The 21,331-nt window shown below is 35.9% G+C and overlaps 3 protein-coding genes across 4 annotated transcripts; 2 read left to right on the forward strand and 1 right to left on the reverse strand.

Moving 5' to 3' along the window:
* Positions 1-2,396: 2,396 nt before the first annotated feature.
* On the forward strand, positions 2,397-4,544 carry LOC122397067 (neuralized-like protein 2). The gene is made up of 3 exons (XM_043395913.1): positions 2,397-3,180; positions 3,254-3,574; positions 3,651-4,544. Exons 1-3 carry the CDS (start codon positions 2,817-2,819, stop codon positions 3,767-3,769), a joined length of 804 nt encoding a protein of 267 aa, XP_043251848.1. The 5' UTR covers positions 2,397-2,816; the 3' UTR covers positions 3,770-4,544.
* A 109-nt stretch (positions 4,545-4,653) lies between these two features.
* On the reverse strand, positions 4,654-10,885 carry LOC122397007. Its single transcript, XM_043395807.1, has 15 exons — positions 10,786-10,885; positions 10,271-10,440; positions 10,148-10,192; positions 9,954-10,063; positions 9,578-9,788; positions 9,164-9,341; positions 8,831-8,983; positions 8,301-8,640; positions 7,112-7,304; positions 6,987-7,031; positions 6,805-6,914; positions 6,274-6,481; positions 5,983-6,139; positions 5,707-5,859; positions 4,654-5,133 (listed from the first exon to the last, which is right to left on the reverse strand). The coding sequence occupies exons 1-15, from the start codon at positions 10,838-10,840 to the stop codon at positions 4,769-4,771; spliced, it is 2,493 nt and encodes an 830-aa protein (XP_043251742.1). The 5' UTR covers positions 10,841-10,885; the 3' UTR covers positions 4,654-4,768.
* Positions 10,886-11,808: 923 nt separating this feature from the next.
* LOC122397048 (putative glycerol kinase 5) lies at positions 11,809-21,279 on the forward strand. Of its 2 annotated transcripts, none has more exons than XM_043395875.1 (12): positions 11,809-12,073; positions 14,111-14,204; positions 14,431-14,530; positions 14,618-14,777; positions 15,531-15,645; positions 15,757-15,950; positions 16,445-16,571; positions 16,691-16,795; positions 16,908-17,002; positions 17,228-17,391; positions 18,782-18,915; positions 19,281-21,279. In XM_043395875.1, exons 1-12 carry the CDS (start codon positions 11,978-11,980, stop codon positions 19,421-19,423), a joined length of 1,527 nt encoding a protein of 508 aa, XP_043251810.1. In that variant the 5' UTR covers positions 11,809-11,977; the 3' UTR covers positions 19,424-21,279. The 2 variants fall into 2 exon arrangements, with proteins under 2 accessions (XP_043251810.1, XP_043251811.1); XM_043395876.1 differs by lacking the exon at positions 11,809-12,073 and adding an exon at positions 13,816-13,956.
* Positions 21,280-21,331: the final 52 nt, after the last annotated feature.

The raw sequence follows: 21,331 nt of genomic DNA on the forward strand, positions 1-21,331 counted from the left end.
TACGACAACCTACTCAGGGTCACTTTACCCTGGAAAACAAACTGTTGCTACGCACAATCACTGAATCTACCGGCCGCATTGCGCGCGGCCAACAAATGTCCTGAAAAAAAAAGCTGGAAAGAAAAGGACAGGAGACAAGAAATACAACAAGCACACGTGTGCTTTTCCTATCGGTTTTCTTTTTTTCTCTCCTTAGTCAATGTTCGTCAACAGAAACACTGCTTTACTTAGAATTGTTATGTAGTTCGTTACGACTAACCTTAAAAGGTAAATGCCACAAAGGCGAAATATTCCAAAACGATGTGAATCTCAACGATAAAATATCATCCACGAAAATAATTACTTTAATGTAATTATTCAGTTTATAAATATTATATCACCAAATTTCATTGTTAGAGTTGTAAGCATGATTATGTTTATTTCATCGAATATTATAAATATCCCGTAATTTTTATAAATATTCCGTAATTTGCAAAAATTAAAGTTTGTTGATTATTCATGCTTGAATAGCATATTCCAACTGCGCAGTTTCTACGTTTTCTTAAACTTGCATCGAAATATGTACGCAAATTACAATTACAACAATTCATAAAGACAGAAATATAAACGATCCATTAAATAAATAATACTCGGAAATGTTAAATCGCGATCAGAATACAGTTAAATATAAACTATTCTAATTTACCGTGAATGTCTACAGACGCCATTTCTATATACTTCGATATTATATCGAAGTAGATAAAAAGTTCGTTAACGATTTTCATGCTTGCAACGAATGACTCAATAAGTAGATAAAAATATATAAATATCAATATGTATGTTAATTGTTATTATACCAATGTTTATTTTATTGTTACCAATATTTCCTTTGAAAGTCGACTTGCCTGCCATCTATCATGGCGTCGTTTACGCGGCAATAAAACATTCCACGGTCTCGAATTCCAATCAGAGTCTGCAACAGAATTAAAATCAAATGCATTAAATTAGACATATATAATCATAATTAAACAATAATTGATAACAATGAGGAAATATCAAAAGGTTAGAAATACGTACTTCGTTGGTCGCGAAACGCCGGCACGTCTTGACATGTCTAGACATGTCTGAACACGTCTCGTGAATTGGGGGTGGGGGAGCTTCGCTGTCCCACGAAGCTTGTATTTCGAAAACGAATTCCAATAAGAGACTGTAACAGAAACGAAATAAAAATGCATAAACGATTATTATAATCAAGTAATAATTAAATTCAAACTGTATTGCAAGTGGTCGTAATTAAATTCAGAGAGACACGTTAATAATTAACACCGGTCGAATATCAGAAAAAAAGTACGAAACCGATTCAATATTTATCACGATGTCGATTGAATTTATAACAAAAAATGTATTAATATTATGCAAAAGCATCGATAGAAAATGAACACGAGAAGTAAGAATGATAAAATAGCAACAGGTTAGAAATATGCACCTCGTTAGTCGCGAGACGCCGACGCGTTTTGATACGTCTTCCCGCTTCAACTTTCAGACTACGAATGACGACCTCTCGCTGTACGCAGTAACGCTCGCGAATTGGGGAAGGGGGAGCTCCGATCTCTCGCCGCGAGACTCTCGCGAAGCTTACACTTTTGTCGATTTATTGTAGCAAATGATAAAATTCTTGAATTTGTTAACATTATTCACTTCAATTTCGTAGCATTCATCGATTAGGTTACAGGTTTTGGTATAAATATATCTCTTATAAACAATAGTTTAATTACCAATTAGATGTTGTTTACACCGCCAATTCAATAAGAGTTTGTGTTTTAACGAACCAAAATACTGACCACGTAAAAAATTAGTAGTTACAGCGCATTCTGTGTTTAAGGACAATGACTCTGAGAATTATATTTAACTCGATCATCAACATCGATAATGTCAACAAACTCACGAATTTTGCTTCTAATGCGATATCGACAAAAATTTTGATCAAAAACTATTTACGTAAATTCGAATTCCAATGTGAACCGATAACATTGAAAGTGACATGGAAATGTTAAGGAGCCTCGCTCCTCCAAATTGCCATAATCCGTGTGACAGAGAAAAATATCGTATGCAACATGCAGCGTTTATTCTGTACGTTGTCTGAGATATGTTTTTGCAATTTTGCTATATTAACCATGCAAAATCAAAACATTTAGCTAATTAAGTCTTGTATCAATGCTGCTTTGCTAAAATATGTAACAATTACATTCAAATAAGATTTTATTACTTAATAAACATTAAATCTCATATACTGTTCTCGTTATCAGAGCCGAGGTTATCATTATTGTGGTACTAAAGACAGATGGTACACCACTGTCATATACACAGTCAATTATAGCCAATCAGCTGTTTCTATTGCGTTCCTCCAAGTAATACATACTATTAAAGCATTGTTGGCTTTGTGTCAACTATCACTCTCACTTACGAAATACAATCGTCATAGACTTTTGTTGTCACAACGATTTTTTACAATTGCACGCTACGATAGTGCAACAGCACGACGATCCGACGGCGGTTTCGGCGAAAGCACCTCTACGATGAATTCCTAACCTCACTTTTTTACTGGTTCAGCGCATCCAGCAACCATGTAAACCGTCGAAAACATTCCAATGTATCGTACAAGTCGATCATTCCACATGGAGGGTGCATTTACGTTCATTTCTGCCAAGTGTTGATGAATCTCACAGATTCAACCCTCGGATTTGTCTCGATGAGACTTCTCGCGAAGACGAGTCCGTACATCGTAGATTGGTAGTACCGGTACGCGGAGTCGAATCTTCTGCTAAATCGACATCACCATGTCTAAGAAGTCGAGGAAGTTGGTGACTAGGTTTCACCCTACCCACGGGTCAAAGATTTTTTTCCACGAGAATGGCACGGTAGCATGTCGTACTTCTAGCTTTGCACACTCCCTGGTCTTCAGTGAGAAACCACTGCAGCTAGGTGAAATCTTCCTGGTGGAGATTGAAAAAACGGAAAGAGGATGGAGCGGGAATATGCGACTTGGACTTACCATGATCGATCCAGATTCTGTATACGATAGGTTGCCAGAGTATGCCATGCCTGATTTTGTCAGATTGGGTAATACGTGGATATTTGCCATTGATACGAAGACCCACCTTCCATGGGTTAGATCTGAACCTACAGCAGACACAATTGATGGTGAGAACCCATGAACTCAGTTTAATTAAAGTAGAGCTGTGTGACTAATTAATGTATTGCTGTGTGTCGCAAGGTGAAGGAATACCATTCGGGGATAAGAAACTGATCACGGATGGAATTAATGTGCAAACATCTCGTGGAGTTATTCCATTCAAAGCTCTTAAACCTAATGCAATTGACACTAACTGTATTCTTCCTACGGATGCTGGTAGCCGTATTGGGATCATGTATGTGCCACAGGCTGACTCTGACAAGGCAGAGTTACACTTTATAATAAATGGGGAAGACCAAGGAGTGTATGGAAGGGATATACCTTACAAAGAAGGATCCGTGTATGTTGTAATAGATGTATATGGTGCTACCAAACAAATCAGGATAATTCAACTGTATAGGGGTAAGTTCCTTGCAGTTCTCCCGTACGATATTTTTGGTAAAGTTCTCTCCTTATTTTTAACAATTATGTGTTCCAGATGCACCAACACTGCAAAGTGTCTGTCGTGATGCTATACTACAGTATACCAAGAAAAATGCAGTCGATTTGCTTCCACTTCCGCAGGTTCTGAAAGATTATTTACTGCACAAGTCATAGTGAAGACTACGTCATTCTATCGCGTCTCTTGACTTTATATTTTACCATTGCAGTTTCAATACTCTCTATTGAGAGTTTTTTCATTCATCCATTACTTTAGGAAAAAAAAGATAGTTCGTGCAACGAAATTGCTTTTATTTTTCCAAATACAGTAGTGCCCACATAAGTGACCATGCTCGGGACCGACCGCGGTCACTTATGTGGGCATGGTTACTTTTGAGAATTGAACAGAGATAAGGAAAGAGGGTAAGTACGAGTGAGATACAATAGTTGGCACCTAAAACCATATATACAATGTATCGATAACGACAGGAATCAAATTACGCTTGACATGCTCGATGTTCGAAGCCGCTTGGCTTCTAAGAATTTGTGGAGATAACCGCGGACAATTATGTGGGCAAAAATGCGGTCACTTATGTGGGCACTACTGTAGTTGTTACTTTCTTTTGTACAGTTTACTGTGTATGTAGTATTTGTTATTTACATTACAATTGTAAATTGTCGTTTGTCATTCGCATAAGTGCTACATTCTAACATATACATAATGTAAGAAATCGTTGATAGAGCACCCGCAAGTTCTGACAAACTGACGACCAGCATCTTCATTGTGTTAACGTGTATTGCTACTACATTTTACAGTTAACAATCATACGATTCTCATTAAACCTACTCTTTCAAACCATAAATATATCACTTCTTTTTACTCTTACAATTCATTGTATTCAATAAAGACTCTGTAGAATTAAATTGAGCGCACTGTTAACACATGCAAAGACGGATCTGATTAAAGTAATCAATTAAGTTCAAGATGTTCTTTCAAAATAAATGTATTTATAAAAAAAAGAATACAGAGAAAAATTATATTAAACGTTCCAATCATCGATTATCATTTAACACGAATTTGCTGACATTTTCAATACACCGTAAAATATAATTTCAGAATTGAAACATTAATCAAGTATTATTTTTGTACATAAATGTTCTTTTTAATGTAAGAATTCAATATATTGAATTGAAAGACGCACTTGTCGGAAGAAGAACAACCAACAATATTATATAGGTAAATAAAATACTTAAAAACGCAAACCACCCAATTAAAATCGACGTGTACCTCCACGTAGATTCTTTCCGATTGAGAGACACAAGATTAGTGTTGTCGTCTGCATTTAATTCTATTCTAGCCGATACTTTTGGGTCCAAAAAGCTCACTAAAAATATTTGACCCACTCTGCTGTTCAAAATGTAAACCGAGATTGATGATATCCACACAGGTGCATCAACGGTTAATTCTTGCAAATGGCGCAGAATACTGGTGAGAATGAGCGAGAAGCCAGCCACGAGGAAAGACTTTTCATACAAAAGAACTAAAAGAATAAAAAACGCAACGATAAATTAAATTTCCTCAATTGATTCGATGCTAAATCTGTACAAGTCAAGTGGACTTGAGAGAAAAATAGTCGTCAATAGCAAAGTCTTTGTAATTTAAGAAAGAAGAATTATTAAAATTAAATATATATGCAATATTGCGTTAACAAAATGTTTTTCATGATTCTATTCTACGATTTATGAGCACCCATCGACCTTCCGTGTTATCCGAGGTATTTATTCCGCTGTATTTTTGTTTTTTAACGATTAGAGAAAGTATTTAAATCTGTGAACCATCGTCATTTAAATGGTCCCGTAATCCTTTAACAGTGAATTCTTCAAGAGCTTGGAAAGAAATTTAAAAACTATAAAACCCAAGGATTTCGCCGATCATAAAGGAATGAATTGTATAGCGGAAAGTTCAAACCGATAATGCAGCTAGTTTTCATATGATAAACTAATAAATGTTGATATAAATGCCGGTCTAGTGATATGAATACATGGTAAAGTATCATTACCGGACTTGAAGTGCTAAGCGACTTTAAATGATTACCTTCAATTAGGAGACTTACATAATTTTGGGACACTGGTTCCATTAAAAGGAAGCATCCACTGTAATTCCAACATACCAAGTAGATGAAGAACGAAATTCAAATTCGCAATTATCATCCGTTCGATGGATTTTGGCTCCAACCAAAGTACCATCAGTGTCACTATCATAAACACTGTACATACGTAAATGGAAAATAATTATCAAGTGCAGGTGTTGTTATTATTTCAATAATTTAAATCTTACTTTCAGTACGATGATTAATTGTAATTAATAATTTTAATATGATATTACAAACCTATAGCCATCGTTATAAAACTTATGTGATTATTATCACCATATCGTTTCAGAAGAATATTGTAAGATAATAATGTTGAATTTCTTGTTTCGTATTCGTTTGCGGAAATTTGTAACACGTCCCATTGTGAATTATTATGTTCCATTTGCATCAGTGACTGAAGATTGAAACGCGTTAATAATAATATTGTGTTAATTTGCTTCTCTTTTTTACTTATTTGTCGCGCATAGATTCTCACTTAATCTTAAATGTTTTTATGAAAAATGAATTACAACAATTTATAGTACGTACATTACGCACTATATTTATTTGTCCGCCGTCGGCAGAATAAGAGTGACAACCAATATATACACTGCAATTCATCACGTCGTAGGGCCACCACGTGCGATCTGATGTGCAATACGCGCTGTACACTATCCTTGGTTTGCAAACTATTAGACCCGAATAGTGTAACGAGCATTCCTGTCTTGGTATATCGATACTGGTACCTATATGCGCCCTAACACAAATGAAATTAATCCAACATTGAAATACAAACAATATTTTTACGATCAGAGTAGGGTAGAATCACTTGGCTTCTCAAGATCATTACTTCCGCCATACCGTTGAACTACTCCATAATTTCTCGCGTCTTCGCTCCTCCCATATTTGAAAGACAAAAAACCGCAAATACATTACCAATTAAGAAAGTTAATAGGCACTTAGAATCTACGGTGTATTTTAAGTTCAAAAAGTTTCTAGAGCACATACATTTCTAAATAAAACACAAATGACTGTATTCCGTTGATTAACTATTAACTTGAAGCTCGTTGTCAAACTTACGATTCCCCCAGTGTGGTTTTCGGTATCCAAATATCGCTGGTCGATACTTCCATCCAATTAATATCGTTGTAACTCGATGGTGTCCATGTAAGATATTTGTCTTTCCATTCCTATCGTGAGTTAAAAATGTTACGAGTTCGAGCGTTTTTATGAATTAACTATCCGTGCACAGCTGTACTCACCCATCGCATCCAAAAGTGTAAATCTATAAAGCCCAGGTATTCATCCTGATAAATAAAAAACAGAGAAAACCGATGAGGAAAGATATTCAAATCGAGTGGCAAAACATTTAAGATCTGTGACTTACGACTGTGAAGTGTTGCATGTGGAACTCAAAGCTGACAGTGGTGTTGGGGGCTGGGACCTTCATTCGGTCAGTGCAGAATACATAATTCCTCAGCTGCATCAGCGGGGAATTGGTCATTATGTATTTGCACGCATCAAACACGCACGTCGCCCGATGAGAGATGCCGAGGATCAGGAGACAAACGAAAAGGAGGCTTTTCATTTTCGTTCACGATCACAAAACGACCCTGTAGATCAGCGTCAACTAAACTTTGAAATATCGAGGAGAATAGTTGCACGCCCAGTGAAATATTAAACCGAGAACCGCCCCCCTTTCAGCATCAATCTTATCAGTTTTAGGTATTCAAATCGCGCAATAGCGACACGTCATATTTAGAAAAAAATAGTTCTGTTTCAATTTCGTAGATCATTTTCAATGCATAGTATAATTCATAACATCGTGAAAACTGTTTCAACGACTTGTCCTAGGTTTGCAACGATCGCTTCAGAAGATTATGCACGACATTAAACCCATAGACAAATTAGATTTGACTCGAAACGACGAGTACACAAAACAAACACATTTATTTCGAGGCCTGAATTATGCTATCGCAAAATCCACTATGATTTAATCGCGAAATTAACAGAAAGTAAAGAAACTTCTTAATTTCGAGTTTAATGCCTTTAAGTTTAAAATACCTAACTTCTAGATTTGTTTGAATCATTAGATGACTATTAAATTTATCAGCGAACCCTAGTGCATATTTGTCATCGTCGATGTTTGCTATGTGCATACGAACACTTTGCGGACAATGAATGCAAATCGAAGAATCAATTTTGTTGGAACCTTTATAGATATCTAGTGAGGATTGTCAAAGGATTAAAGAAAGGTAGTGCAACATTAACTTATTAAAAATAAGAATGCAACATCGTTTATTTCAAAGTTATAAAGTGACAATAAAATCTTAGAAAAGATCGTTCACCTGTTGTTTAAACATCGAACCGAGGCGAGCCTAAGAACAAAGCTTTGTAACGTAAAAGTTCGCGACCGAAGGAAAATATTTCGAACGCAGTGACTGGATTCACTTTACAGAATATCTGGCACGAAAATCGATATGCATGATATTTTTATTGAAAATGAAAATCTACAACGGACATCTGATAAAATGTAGAACAAAAAGTAGACGCGTTTCAGTCGATGTTTCTTTTAAGGGGATGGCATAAGGGTGATCAGCAAGATGACGTAGGTGAACACTACGAGGAAGAAGGACAACCACTCGATGATGGCTGCAAAGTGTCTCCATGATGATTCTTTAGATATTGTTTCGGTTTTAGGACTGTCGGAATTGTCGTCCATCTCTGAGCTGAGTATTCTGCTAGAATCCTCTTCGGTCAGAACTAGAAAGCGTCCAGCTTTGTTGCTCAGAACGAACGACGTTGTCGAGGAGATCCATCGAGGCACTTCGATGTTCGTTTCTTGTATTTTGCGCAGCAGGGCGGTTAAGACGAACGCGAACACAGCTAAGGCTAGCGAATCTCGGTAATACAGCACTGAAAGACGAAAAATAGTGGTAATTGTAAACTCCGCGCCTACAATGATGTAATACGTTCGCGTAAGTATACAGGGTGTCCGGCCACCCCTGGAAAAAATTTTAATGGGAGATTCTAGAGGCCAATATAAAACGTAAATATAATTCAATTTTTCTGTTACCTGATATATTTATTCATTTCAAGTACTTACTTATACTAGGCGGATTTGTGCCGTTGTGCGGTAATTGCCAATGCATATCGAATATGCAAAGCAGGTGACAAATTAAATTAACACCAGCTATAACAATACGTTCCGTTGATCTAGAATCCAACCACAGCACCGTCAACGTAAGCAATATCATTGCTAAAAATTAAAGAAAGGAGTAGCAAAACATACGAATTAAATAAATCTTCGTGTTAGAACGTCGTAGAAGATACACCGCATTTTAGTCACCTTTGCTTCTTTGTTATTTTTCAATTATTTACCAATATAAAGTATATTGATGTGTTATGAGTTCATGATAAGATGAAGAAGTGTTCGTACCTATAGCTGGAGTAATGTATGTGGTTTGCAGTATGCCGTGATGCCGGACTATGGAAAATTCGTAAACGATCATGGGGTACGTATCGTTTGGGCAGCACGCATACATCTTCACGACCTTGTACGCATTCAGAATTTTAAAATCCCAAACGCTATTGTTCACGAATCCAGCCATTTGGTACTGAAGAATCATACATTGTAATAATTGAGATCAAAAGAATTAATATTATGGTCTAAAGTAAAAAATCCGCCTTAAAATTCTAGAATTCACAACATTTGTGTTTATACAATTCGAGTAACGTGTAATTAACCGCGTAAATGAACTCACTGTACACGATTTCGACAAGGTGATCAAGCCTGCGATGCGTGGACAGTTTAAGGGATAATACGAACGTATCAGATTGTCGAGCTAATTACCCCTTTGTGATCCAGATGAAAATTTATTTCCTCCCCAGAATGCGACCAAGAGCCAAAATTAATTAGACACCGGTGGCTGTCGTAAGGCCACGACACGTAATTCGTGACGCATTTAGAGACGTGCCTTAACGCTGGAACGCAGCTCACCTTTCCAGATTGATCGATCAAGCACATTGTTTCAGGTATGGACTGATCGGCCGACATATCACCCCTGTACGAACAACCCGGAAACATTTGTTACTGTTTGGTATTTTTAGCAAACTGGCCAGTAAAATAGACATCCCTAAACGCACAAGTGTATTATTGTATCTTGGAACTGTGAAAAAAGTCCTAAACGATGCATTTATACGGGGAATAGACGATTAGAAACCCTTACGAATTGTAAATCGAAAGATCGGGCACCCATATCTCGTTGCTGCTCACATAGATGTACTTAATCCCCTCGAAATCGCTGGCCGACCAACTGAGATGTTTGTCCGTCCAAACCTGCGGAGAAAAGGCACTCAAGATTTTCAATTTCAAACGACAACGATCGCCCCCTAAACGGTGGATAGAATGAATATTACTCACAAGCAGCATCCAACTGTGCAGAACCATGTTACTTAACGCTTCGTCCTAAAGAACAATCGTGGCGTGAGCAACAGAATAATTCGATTGAAAAAGAAAAATACGGGAATCTCGATGTGAGCTTACAAATTCCATTAGCTTCGGCATCAGTTTTATGGTTACATTGTTGACCTCTTTATGGGAAGTGACCGGTCGAATGGTGCGATCGTACTCGCAAAAAAGATGCGACTTCAGCCTCTCCAAGGGCGTCGAATGTCCAGACCTTTTGCACTCTCGGTCGTCCCAAAATAAACTCTCTGTTACAATGTTAAATCATATGACAAATATCAATGGTTAAATGTAACGACACGGTGAAGAGAGAAATAAAGTGATCGGGAGGCGGTAATGGAATCAAAAAGGTAAACGAGATCAGAATACTTTGCCGAATCTATTTTCTACGTTGAAATTAAATTAATCTCCCGGTTTATAGAAAATTCCAGTTAAGAAACTTAATTACAATGAAGAGTAACAACATCTTTGAAAGAAGAATCGCGATTTGATCGGGGTTTAATTTTCTGTGAAGTAACGTTTAAAAATCGGATGATCTCAAAGATTCTGTTCCCAAATTCGAAGGTTCACAGGTACACTTTACGACACTTTACCGCAATAACTCTGTTGCAGAATAGCGAGGAAACCGAGCACCGTTAGAATTCTCATTTTGATGATTGAAATGAGCCAACAGCCACCAGTCGACTGAACGATTTCACGGATTGTGACCGGACGATTATCAGACGCCCCATGAAATTCGAAGCTACAGATAGGGCGAGACGCCCCCAGGGTGGTTCAATGATTTTTAAACATTTTTCAGATAGAATGGTAATCAGGAACGTTCCTAAGGTACTTGTCGCTCCTTTTTCGCCAAAAATTATTTTGCTCGGCAATAATTATTTTCTTAGACATACACTATCGTCCATAAGTTACCAGATATTCTGCTTGCCGACCGTACCGAAGAATCAATATCAGAATTTAAATTAACAATTTATTATTTTAATGTTCTTGTAATTTTCAAGTTAGACTTCTTTTTTCCTGTATAAAAACAACAAATTTGTTAAAAATAGTCAGGTTTATTAATTGCGAATTAATTGTTACATTAAATCATTACATTACTCGTAACATTACGCTGCTTATTTATTTATATTATAGTTTCAATACTGTCGCCGATATAATTCTTTACTAATACGACGCGCTGTTTCATATCAACTACCTTTACAAACATTCGTTATCGTCTTCCATATCGTAGTTACCTAGGAATGCAATTTCGATTTAAAATTGTTTCAGAATTATTATTCTCGGCGGTTGCTCGCTCGAGCCAGAGATAAACGAAATTCTTATCTAAATAAAAACTCCGAAGAACAAATAAAAGATAAACAATTTATCCATTGCTCATCGAATAAAAGTTATAATTCGATCCAACGAAATTTTTAAAAAATCTGACTATTCAAAGGAATAAGCAGTAATACATTGGTTGTATTTATTGTCTGTTATAAGAATGAACTCGAGTTCATTGGTACTCTGTGCTCGATGTACAACCATGATCTCGATAAACCGGCTGACCGAGCATGCGTACTGCTCTCGTTCGGTTCAAGACTGCCAGCACGCAATAAGTGGCCGTAGTCTGCCGCGTGTCTTCATGCGACACGTCGATCGTCGTCGTCATTGTTTTTCGCGCGTCTCGTCGCTCGATTCTCTACGAGACGCCGTGCGTCGATTCGTTTCTGGCACGCGGTGACTATCCATCACGGACGATTCGTGACGTTTGAATGACAGGGAGAGTCTCTTTGTCGTTCGGGAACAATGAAATATATCGGAGCACTCGATGTCGGGACCACCACTGTACGGTTTCACATCCTCGACGAGCAAGCGGTCACTGCCGCCTCCTCCGTCGATAAGGTACGACGATTTATGCGATCTATACCTTTCGTTGTTCAACCCTTCGCTGTCCACGATATTTTTAATATTATGTTCCAGCCGATCCACGCGCAAGTCGACTATTTCCACTTGTAAAGCTTCCGTACAGTGGATGAAATTTCTATAACACTACTCTGTTGTAATAAAAAATGGAAAAACTTCGATTAGATCAGTCTAAGAGTATACGAACGTCAACATAGACGATTTTAAGTATTTTCTACTACACGAAGCGCAGGATATTTGGAATACCAGAAGATAAATAACGAATTAACTGAAAACGAATAAAATTGCATATAGGGAAACTAATTAACTTTTGGTAACTAAAATCCTACTAAGCCTTTGAAAACATTTTTAATAGAAAAATAGATTTTGATAATGAAGAAAATATTCATAAACACATAAGTGGGAGCATAACTGCGTTATAATCTGCGCAATTCAGGAACTCATTTTACTCTTGATACGCGCATCAAATTCTCGGTGCAAAGTAGTTCAATGAAAACGTTTGACGATAGTTACGCTTTGTAGATCATTTAGAAGAGATAGGATTCAAATTTCTCGTCAATAACTAGCCAATCATCGATATAATTCAAGACTCGATTTGTCTTCTACGCTATCCGAAATTAAAGTTCGATACCAACCAATACTCGTTTCGATGCTCTGTATTTATGTGGTAGTGCATCATTCTACGGGTATATTTATCGTGTCAATGCACCCGACGGTTGAAACTATCGCCTTACTAAACGATTTTTCGAACAACCTTCGTAGTAGCCATATTAATTTACGAGTAATATTTTGAACAGCCATGATCGATGCTCCATTATTGTAAAAATAGATATGCTAAGGTATGTTTATTGGATTCTTAGATAAGAATCGAGGAAAACATCTTTGATTTCGAGCTATGTTATACCTTGTATACGAATGAACTGTTCGAAGTTCGATTAACTTTTCATCGAGTTCGTAACCATCGTGATTCTACCATACCACGATGTAAAATCAAATACATTTTCGCACATACATTTGCATGCAAATTGAGACCTTTTTGACCATTTATAACGTCAGTATGTTTCATACATGAAACGAAATCTTCTACGTTGCATTATGGAACTTATATCATTTATAAATTCTTCTTGTATTCTGACCAAAAATATTTCGAAGATTTTCAAATTATTTTCACGTAAGCATTTGCTCCCGTAAGTGCGTGTAAACGCTTAAAAAGTTCGACCTTGAGGTATTCAGTAATTTAATTAAATTTAAAGGTATTATGATTCAGTATTATATTAGTGATAATTATTTGTAAAATATCAACTATAATAACATTGGGAAGAGGCTTATTTGGGAAGCCAACTGTATATACGAAAAGCACTTGTGACATAATTTCTTCAAAATTAAATTTAAAAACCTTTTTCTTCTCCGCTAATTTGATACATAGATACAACTGAAAAAAAAATGTAAAAAATTGTCGGGTGATACGACTTCAACGCGGACGAATCAGCGTGCAATAGCTAGTTATGTAATATATTCGTGATGCATGACATACCTATGATTGTCATAGATTATAATATTATTATAGAGTGGCTTGCGAAAATATTCGTCTGAATCACGTTTCCAGTCGTTCTGTCTTGTGAAATCTGAAACTGCTGTGGTTTTCGTTTGTTGTTTATTTGTTGCGACGATAGTTCGTTCCTGAGAACCGGTTCTGGACAATTTACCGTGCAAGTTTTATAATTGTACGTGGCTCGGAACGAAATATCAACTGCACGGCTCAGTGAGCCATTTAATAATGCTTTAACGCACTACCTATTAACGCAATTTTACTTGACATTGAACTTAAAGAATGTTATTGAACGTGGTTGAGGAACAGAAAAGTATTCAACGATTAAGATAAATATTATAATCGAGTTTAAATAACATTTAAATATTAGATGCAACTGGGACAAATGTGAATCAGTTTGTAGTCTATTACGAATGTTATCTAACTACATAATTAAAAATGTTTAACTTTTGTTTTCGAATCGTTAGGTCCAGCTCTTGTATCCGAAACCTGGACACGTGGAAATAGATCCTGATGAATTATGGAGGATCATAGTAAAAGTGATCAAAACCACCATAGAAGGTATCAAAATTACAGTTTTCCTGTTTTTTTTTCTCAAAAATAGCTGATCCTAAACAAATTACTGAAAATTTTTGTCGTAACTTTTTAATCAAGTTTTCAAGTACCTATGCTTATATAAAATTTTTTTGTTATTTAAACCAATATACTGCCAAAGTTTTGTCGTTAAAACCGGAAACACAATGCATAATATGCAGTTTAGTAAAAGTTATACTTTCACCAATTGCAGAAAGCGGGATAAAACCGGAATCAATTGTTTGTCTCGGAATATCTACACAACGCGGAAGCTTCACGACATGGAACATGAAGGACGGAAGGCATTATCATAAGTCAGTCTCATAGTACCTATTATCGTCGCTATCCACGGATTTAAATATCAACCTTTCATTCGAATAACCGGTTGTCAAATGTTTTAGCTTCATAACGTGGAAAGATTTACGCGCCGATGACATGGTAAAAGAATGGAACTCGTCGTTGACAATGAAAGGACTGCGAATAGGGTCGCAAATTTTGTACACACTTTCTAGAAGGAAACGGTTCTTGGCTGCGAGCGTTTTCAAATTCATGAACACGCAGGTACGTGTTTTACATTTCAATTTGTACATAAATAAACATTTCAGGCACGTCTGTAAATCGATTACGAAACACTGTAAAAATTCTTCACAAACATTTTTTAATAACGAGTGAATATATCAGTACTTTATAAAATTTAGTTGACTGTATTAATTTATTGTATTAGTCAAATATATCCAGGGCCTCTCAGAGATCGAATCGTTTAACTTCTAATGGCCATTCGTTTATAAACCACAAAAAGAACAATTTTTTATTTAATAAGTAACAGTCCTGGTACAAGGAACAACATTATTGCCTTTTGTCCTGAATCTGGTTAGTGGAACTGTTAGTCATGTCTTAGACACCAAGCTATCACACCAAGCTAACACATTCGCTATCACCATTTATTTGGAAAATCGTTTATCGCTGATAATACCAGGCTTGCAGTAATTTTATCTAATATAGTATATGCTTTTAACTCTGTACAAATTAATGGTATTACATGGTACAAGTGACTGTTCTGAATAATTTGTTAACGATGTAAAACTAAAATGTATTAAATGGGTCAACGAAATATTTTGCCCATGTCTGATTATAACCAATTAAATTTGTTATTTATTATTAATAGTTAGTAACTGAGTTTACAGTTTGCAAACATCATTTATGAATAGCAATTACTTTTAATTTTCCTTCCCTTGATTTGGAGATACTTGAATGTCGAGTATTTTTATTTCCGTGCTGTTTATTTTTTATCGTTTATTTTACACCGAAATTTAGATGTCGCTGAGGCTATTATGGGCCTTGCAACACGTGCCAGGTTTACAGGAGGCGGCGAATAATGGAAATGCAGTTTTCGGAGGCGTTGATTGCTGGCTTTTGTATAAACTCACCGGTACGATTCCAGGGAAACTTTTGTATAATCGGCTTGGCAATCGATGCGTTAAATATCAAGGGTTGCTAAATTCTGTCGAGCAGCGTTTCTTGCAACGTGTTCTTTTTGTAGGAAGACACGTGACAGATGTTTCGAGCGCATCAGCGACCGGAATTTTCGATCCATTCACGATGACTTGGTCCAGCGTCTTGATAAATCTACTGAAACTTCCGTACAACATCTTTCCGGAAGTGGTGGATACAACCGGCGAGTTTGGCGTGCTTTCGAAGGAAGTATTCGGCGTTGAAATTCCGATACTTTGCTCGGTAAGTTACTCAACAAAATCATGAAGCTTTGAAACATTGTATGTAAATGAAACCATTTTTCGTGGACGCCACAAGGTTTGAAGTGGTGAAAACGTTCCTTTAAAAAATGTATTACACGTTTTTCTTTCCATAGGTGTGTCTCCAAAGTAGTGAGAAATATCAAAGAATATTTCTTTGTAATTGTAAAAAAGATTCAGCTTTTATTTAAAATTTATTTCAATATCCTTCATTGTTCTGGTGATGTTGCACAGAAGAGAAAAATCTTCAATCTTCTTGAAAGATGATTTTAAAAACTATAAAATAATTTTCTATTATATTATGGACTATTCTGATTGTACGCAATGTTTAAAAATTTTCTGAATATCTGGACGTAAAGAAGATATTTTTAAGATGTATGCTATATGGCCGAGAAGAAGTACACTTTATTTCGATTTCTATTTACCCAAGTACGATTTGCAATATCATTTTTGTAACAATAATATTATTTAAAGTAGATGGCAGATCAGTCTGCTTCGATGTTTGGTTCAGGATCTACGCAACCGGGAGATTTGAAAATTACAATGGGAACGGGAACATTTGTAAATGTTAATACAGGAACAAAAGCGCACGCTTCCGTTACAGGTAACTGTATTCGCCTAAAAATAAAATTCTTAAGCATTCTCTTTTAGAAGCAAATTTTAAAACGATATCGTAGAAAATTCTTCGCGTATCTTATTAGAATCTGTTCGATTTTTCAACAGGGTTATATCCTGTGATCGGATGGGGTATTGGCGATGAACTAGCGTACGTAGTAGAGGGTGCATCAAACGACACTGGAGTTCTCGTGGAATGGGCGAAAAAAATTGGTAACTATTTTAATCGCACTACAAACGCAGACTGCTTACGTCTTTATAGCAAAACTCGACGTAAATAATTTCTGACAAGCCACTCGAATTTTAAAAACGCAGTTTGTTTCAGGTATCATTAACGATGCTAGTGAAACCTCGAGTATCGCAAGTGCTGTGAACGACTCCGACGGAGTATATTTTGTGCCCGCGTTCAGTGGACTGCAAGTACGTTTGATTAAAATTATTTTTTAACTTCGTTCGTCTATTGTGTTGCAACACAGATTCGAAATGATTCGAAGTAATTCGATTTTTGTCGATACGAAGCGTTCCAAATACCATCAACACTTGCAAAAGATAATCCTTTCGAAGAAGAAAACGAACACCCACGCTTTACTCGTTCGAAAACGTTACTGCTGACTGCTATCTTATAATTTACGATCTTGTTTACAGGCTCCTATAAACGATTATTCCGCAGCCACTGGCTTCGTGGGGATAAAACCCACAACAGAGAAGAGTCACATCGTTCGATCGTTGTTGGAAAGTATCGTCTACAGGATACTGCTCATTTACGAGTCTCTCTGCACGGAAACTTGCTTTACCTATCGTAAAATACGGTCAGAATACGGCAAAGAATATTTTAAAACGATTATATAGGGCGTTCGGCCACCTCTGGGAAAAATTTTAATGGGAGATTCTAGAGACCAAAATAAGACGAAAATCAAGAATACCAATTTGTTGATTGAGGCTTCATTAAAAAGTTTCTAACGTTTAAAGTTCCATACTGATCGAAAAATTTTTCGGTGAAATTAAAAAATTTCAAATCATTCTGGAAAAATTATTTTCGGTTGCGGGGGTCAATTACAATAATTTTTGGTGAATAGACATACCACCGAAATCCTACTCAGTTTCGAGAAAAAAATTCGAGAAGGTGTGAAATTTTTCGACAAAATTAAAAAATTTCAAATCGTTCTGGAAAAATTATTTTCGGTTGTGGGGATCAATTACAGTAATTTTTGGTGAATAGGCCTATCTCCGAAATTCTACTCAGTTTCGAGAAAAAAATTCGAGAAGGTGAAATTTTTCGACAAAATTAAAAAATTTCAAATCGTTCTGGAAAAATTATTTTCGGTTGCGGGGGTCAATTACAATAATTTTTGGTGAATAGACATACCACCGAAATCCTACTCAGTATCGAGAAAAAAATTCGAGAAGGTGAAATTTTTCGACAAAATTAAAAAATTTCAAATCGTTCTGGAAAAATTATTTTCGGTTGCGGGGGGCAAATACAATAATTTTTGGTGAATAGACATACCCTCGAAATCGTATGCACTTTCGAGAAAAAATTTTTTAACAATAATTTTGTTAATAACTTTTTAATAATACCTCAATCAACAAATTATTATTCTTGATTTTCGTCTTATTTTGGTCTCTAGAATCTCTCATTAAAATTTCTTCCAGGGGTGGCCAAACACCCTGTATACTGTAGAAAACCTAAAACAAGCCACTGAAGTGATCTCTTTACTCTGATAAACAGAAAATACTGTTTTAAACAAAAGTTGTTTGACTTAGAAATTTTGAACACTTACATTAGCAACGTATACGTAAATTGGCATACTATCAAACTACTTGATACATTTGTTGATATGAAGTATTCTTAGTAACAGAATAAACTTGGACCGTACGTCGTTGCACTCATCTTAAGAGTCTTTATCAGAATAAACAACATATTAGAGAATAAAAGAAGCCTAAATATAAAGCATTAAAATTATTTGTTTATGGTGTACAGCCATTTAGATGCAATAATGTTGGCAGATGTACACACGTATGTACATTCAGACAAATTTTATTCATGAAACGTGTTTTTTGTTAAAAAATTGTTGAAATTTTTCGTGATCGCAATGTTGTATTGTATTTTTCTAAAAGCTACATTGTAGTAACTAGATATATTGTATTTATCGAATATAATATAATACGTTCAACTTGTTATTCTGTCTTTTTCCGCAGAGTCGATGGGGGAGTGTCCACAAATAATTTTGTATTACAATTGCTGGCCGATCTGACGGGTCTCGACGTGGAGCGAGCTACCAGCACAGAAATGTCTATTTTAGGAGTAACTTTTCTCGCAGGTTTACAATGCGGTATGTAAATTGATGGATTCTATTTAAATCGCGTATCGCAACAACGAGTCACAATGGCGTACGCTGGGAGCTTGACTCTCGTTAGCATACAAATAGAAAACATTTTTACCAAGATCATGTAAGATTTAAGTGATCAACCTAATTTGAAACAGTAGAACATCGATTATACAAGCTAGTACTAACGAGAGAAATTCTTTTTGAATAATCCATCCAAGGCAAGTTAAAAACTATCAAAGTTATGAACTGTGTTTGTGTAGGATTTGTAATGCTATCGATACACACATGTTTCGTTTTGTGTTCTGATAATCGACGTTCTACTGTAGGCACATTTTTATCGCCATGGCGAAATCTCGATTTATTTCCAGGTATTTGGAAAAACAGAGAAGACGTTCTTAAGCTTCGTAAAATAGAAACGATATTTGAATCGAACGAAGAGAACCGATTGCGATACCAACCGATAATTGCTCAATGGAAACGTGCTGTCGAACGACTTGGTCAATGGTATTAAAAACGGTACAAATGGTACCAGAAACTATTGTTTACCAAACCGTGACTTGCCGAACAAACACACCGAATATAGTTAATACTGTATTATAAATAAGACGAACTTTTATACGTATTCGTACTCGGTTGTATATTTCGTAATCGTTGTAAATAAAGATCATTGACTTTTAAAGGACGTTAGGGAAACCATTTTTAATGGTGCATTTAAAAAATCAATATTTTATTAAAAATATGTGTCGAGTGAAATGAATTCTATTCTACGAGCAATTTTCAAACGACTTCTTTTCTTTAACACTTTGACTGCCACGTCGCCCATATGTGGGTGACAGAACTTTTAACAGTGGAACTAAAACAATCAATTCTCAAGTTGAAACGTTAAAGAAAATAAATTTTAATATGCTTCGTAAATTTCAATGAGGTTACGAAAGTAACTATTAGAACAACTTTTAAGTTGCGCAATTTACTATTGTTTAAAATCAAAGTTTTGGTCTCGTAAACAATTTTAGAATTTTAGACTAGTAGTCAACGTGTTAAACTTTGTGGTCTTGAAGAACTCGACTATTTCACCTATTGCATACAAAGCGGTCTCGAAACGACCTTAAACTGTCCTGTTCAGAAAATTAAGGTGAAGAATTTAAATTGGCAGCTTGGTCCGAGCGTAAAAGAAAATTAAACGTTTAACTTCTAGAACGAGGACACATTGTGCGTACATTTGAAACTCTTATTAAAATTGCAATCGCTTTCGGCATCGATTTTCACCATAATACGATGGTTCAACCCCATAATCAGAAGTTTCAATTCTCTGACGTGGTGAAGTTACACGAGTTTCACGTTCAATGAAAAACCAGACGTTAAAACGATCGATTTTCTCGTGGAAAAATAACTATGCATTGAAATAAAAATAATGATGAACCTTTTATGAAACAATTGGTTCTGTTACGATGATCAAAAAGAAATCAGTCGAAAAAATAAGCCTGCGTGCTATCAGAGTATCAGAAAAAAAATTGTAAACAAGATTATCTGTTGTTCAATTTGATATCTGATCTTATGTAATCAGATTTAAATAAAAATCCAATAAAGGAAAGATCGTATTTTTTACCGGTATTTGAACGATGACAAGTAGCAGATACATTCGTTCAGAATGTCGCTCATGAAGAACGTTGCACGTGCACGTATAATTATTTCAACGAAGTTGAATATCCTCGACAGAGATTACGTATAAAACTTTCTCGGTTACGACCACGCGATACCTGGTTACTATAATTGAAACATACACGCGAGAGGCCGGATAGATCTCGACCAGAGGAGAAAGTTCGAAGAAAGTCAATGAAGCACGAAAGTTAGAAAGAATTCAGGAAATCTATGACGAAAAAGAAGAACAGAGGAAAGAGAAGCAAAGTGGAACGACCGCAAGAAAATGGGAAAGTATCGATTAATAGTCGTTAATTTTGCAATTGCACCGCGTGTTTATTGCATCACTGCTTAACGCAATAACTCGAACAATTTACACAATTTTAATGTCGATTAGAAAATATGTAAAATCGATAACGGCTTCATAGGGATATACCGTTCCGTACGATTGTTCGCTTTTGTAAAACAGTCACATTCAAAGTTACGCTGATCAACTTTATTTACGCAATAAAATAGTAAATTTTCATTTTAAAATATATTATCGTTGTTTCTTTTTCATACGTTGCACGAGCAATGCCATTTTAATACGAAAGAATATTTCCAAATAAATATATTTGCAAAGATCGAAGGATAGTTCTAAACTTTTGAGCGACGCGTTGCAAGTACATTGTTCTACGTACAAGAAAAGGCAATTGTGTATTCGACGGTGCTATGTAAATAAACGCGACCCTGACTTTTTTGACTCGATGCATAAGTTATGTACGTTGAATTCGTCCCTTCT

Source organism: Colletes gigas, unplaced genomic scaffold, assembly GCF_013123115.1.
Source record: "Colletes gigas isolate AHSC1104 unplaced genomic scaffold, ASM1312311v1 Colletes_gigas_Sc00008, whole genome shotgun sequence".
Taxonomy (NCBI): domain Eukaryota; kingdom Metazoa; phylum Arthropoda; class Insecta; order Hymenoptera; family Colletidae; genus Colletes; species Colletes gigas.

Excerpts from the sequence above, each read along its gene's own strand:
- LOC122397067 (XM_043395913.1), top strand. The coding sequence starts at position 2,817 with ATGTCTAAGAAGTCGAGGAAGTTGGTGACTAGGTTTCACCCTACCCAC. Across the intron at positions 3,181-3,253 it reads TACAGCAGACACAATTGATG|GTGAAGGAATACCATTCGGG; the intron begins GTGAGAACCCAT and ends GTGTGTCGCAAG. Across the intron at positions 3,575-3,650 it reads GATAATTCAACTGTATAGGG|ATGCACCAACACTGCAAAGT; the intron begins GTAAGTTCCTTG and ends TATGTGTTCCAG.
- LOC122397007 (XM_043395807.1), bottom strand. The coding sequence starts at position 10,840 with ATGAGAATTCTAACGGTGCTCGGTTTCCTCGCTATTCTGCAACAGAGT. Across the intron at positions 9,789-9,953 it reads GATCTTTCGATTTACAATTC|GGGTGATATGTCGGCCGATC; the intron begins GTAAGGGTTTCT and ends TTGTTCGTACAG. Across the intron at positions 6,482-6,804 it reads AAAACCACACTGGGGGAATC|GGCGCATATAGGTACCAGTA; the intron begins GTAAGTTTGACA and ends CATTTGTGTTAG.
- LOC122397048 (XM_043395875.1), top strand. The coding sequence starts at position 11,978 with ATGAAATATATCGGAGCACTCGATGTCGGGACCACCACTGTACGGTTT. Across the intron at positions 14,778-15,530 it reads TCAAATTCATGAACACGCAG|ATGTCGCTGAGGCTATTATG; the intron begins GTACGTGTTTTA and ends ACCGAAATTTAG. Across the intron at positions 16,796-16,907 it reads GGAATGGGCGAAAAAAATTG|GTATCATTAACGATGCTAGT; the intron begins GTAACTATTTTA and ends AGTTTGTTTCAG.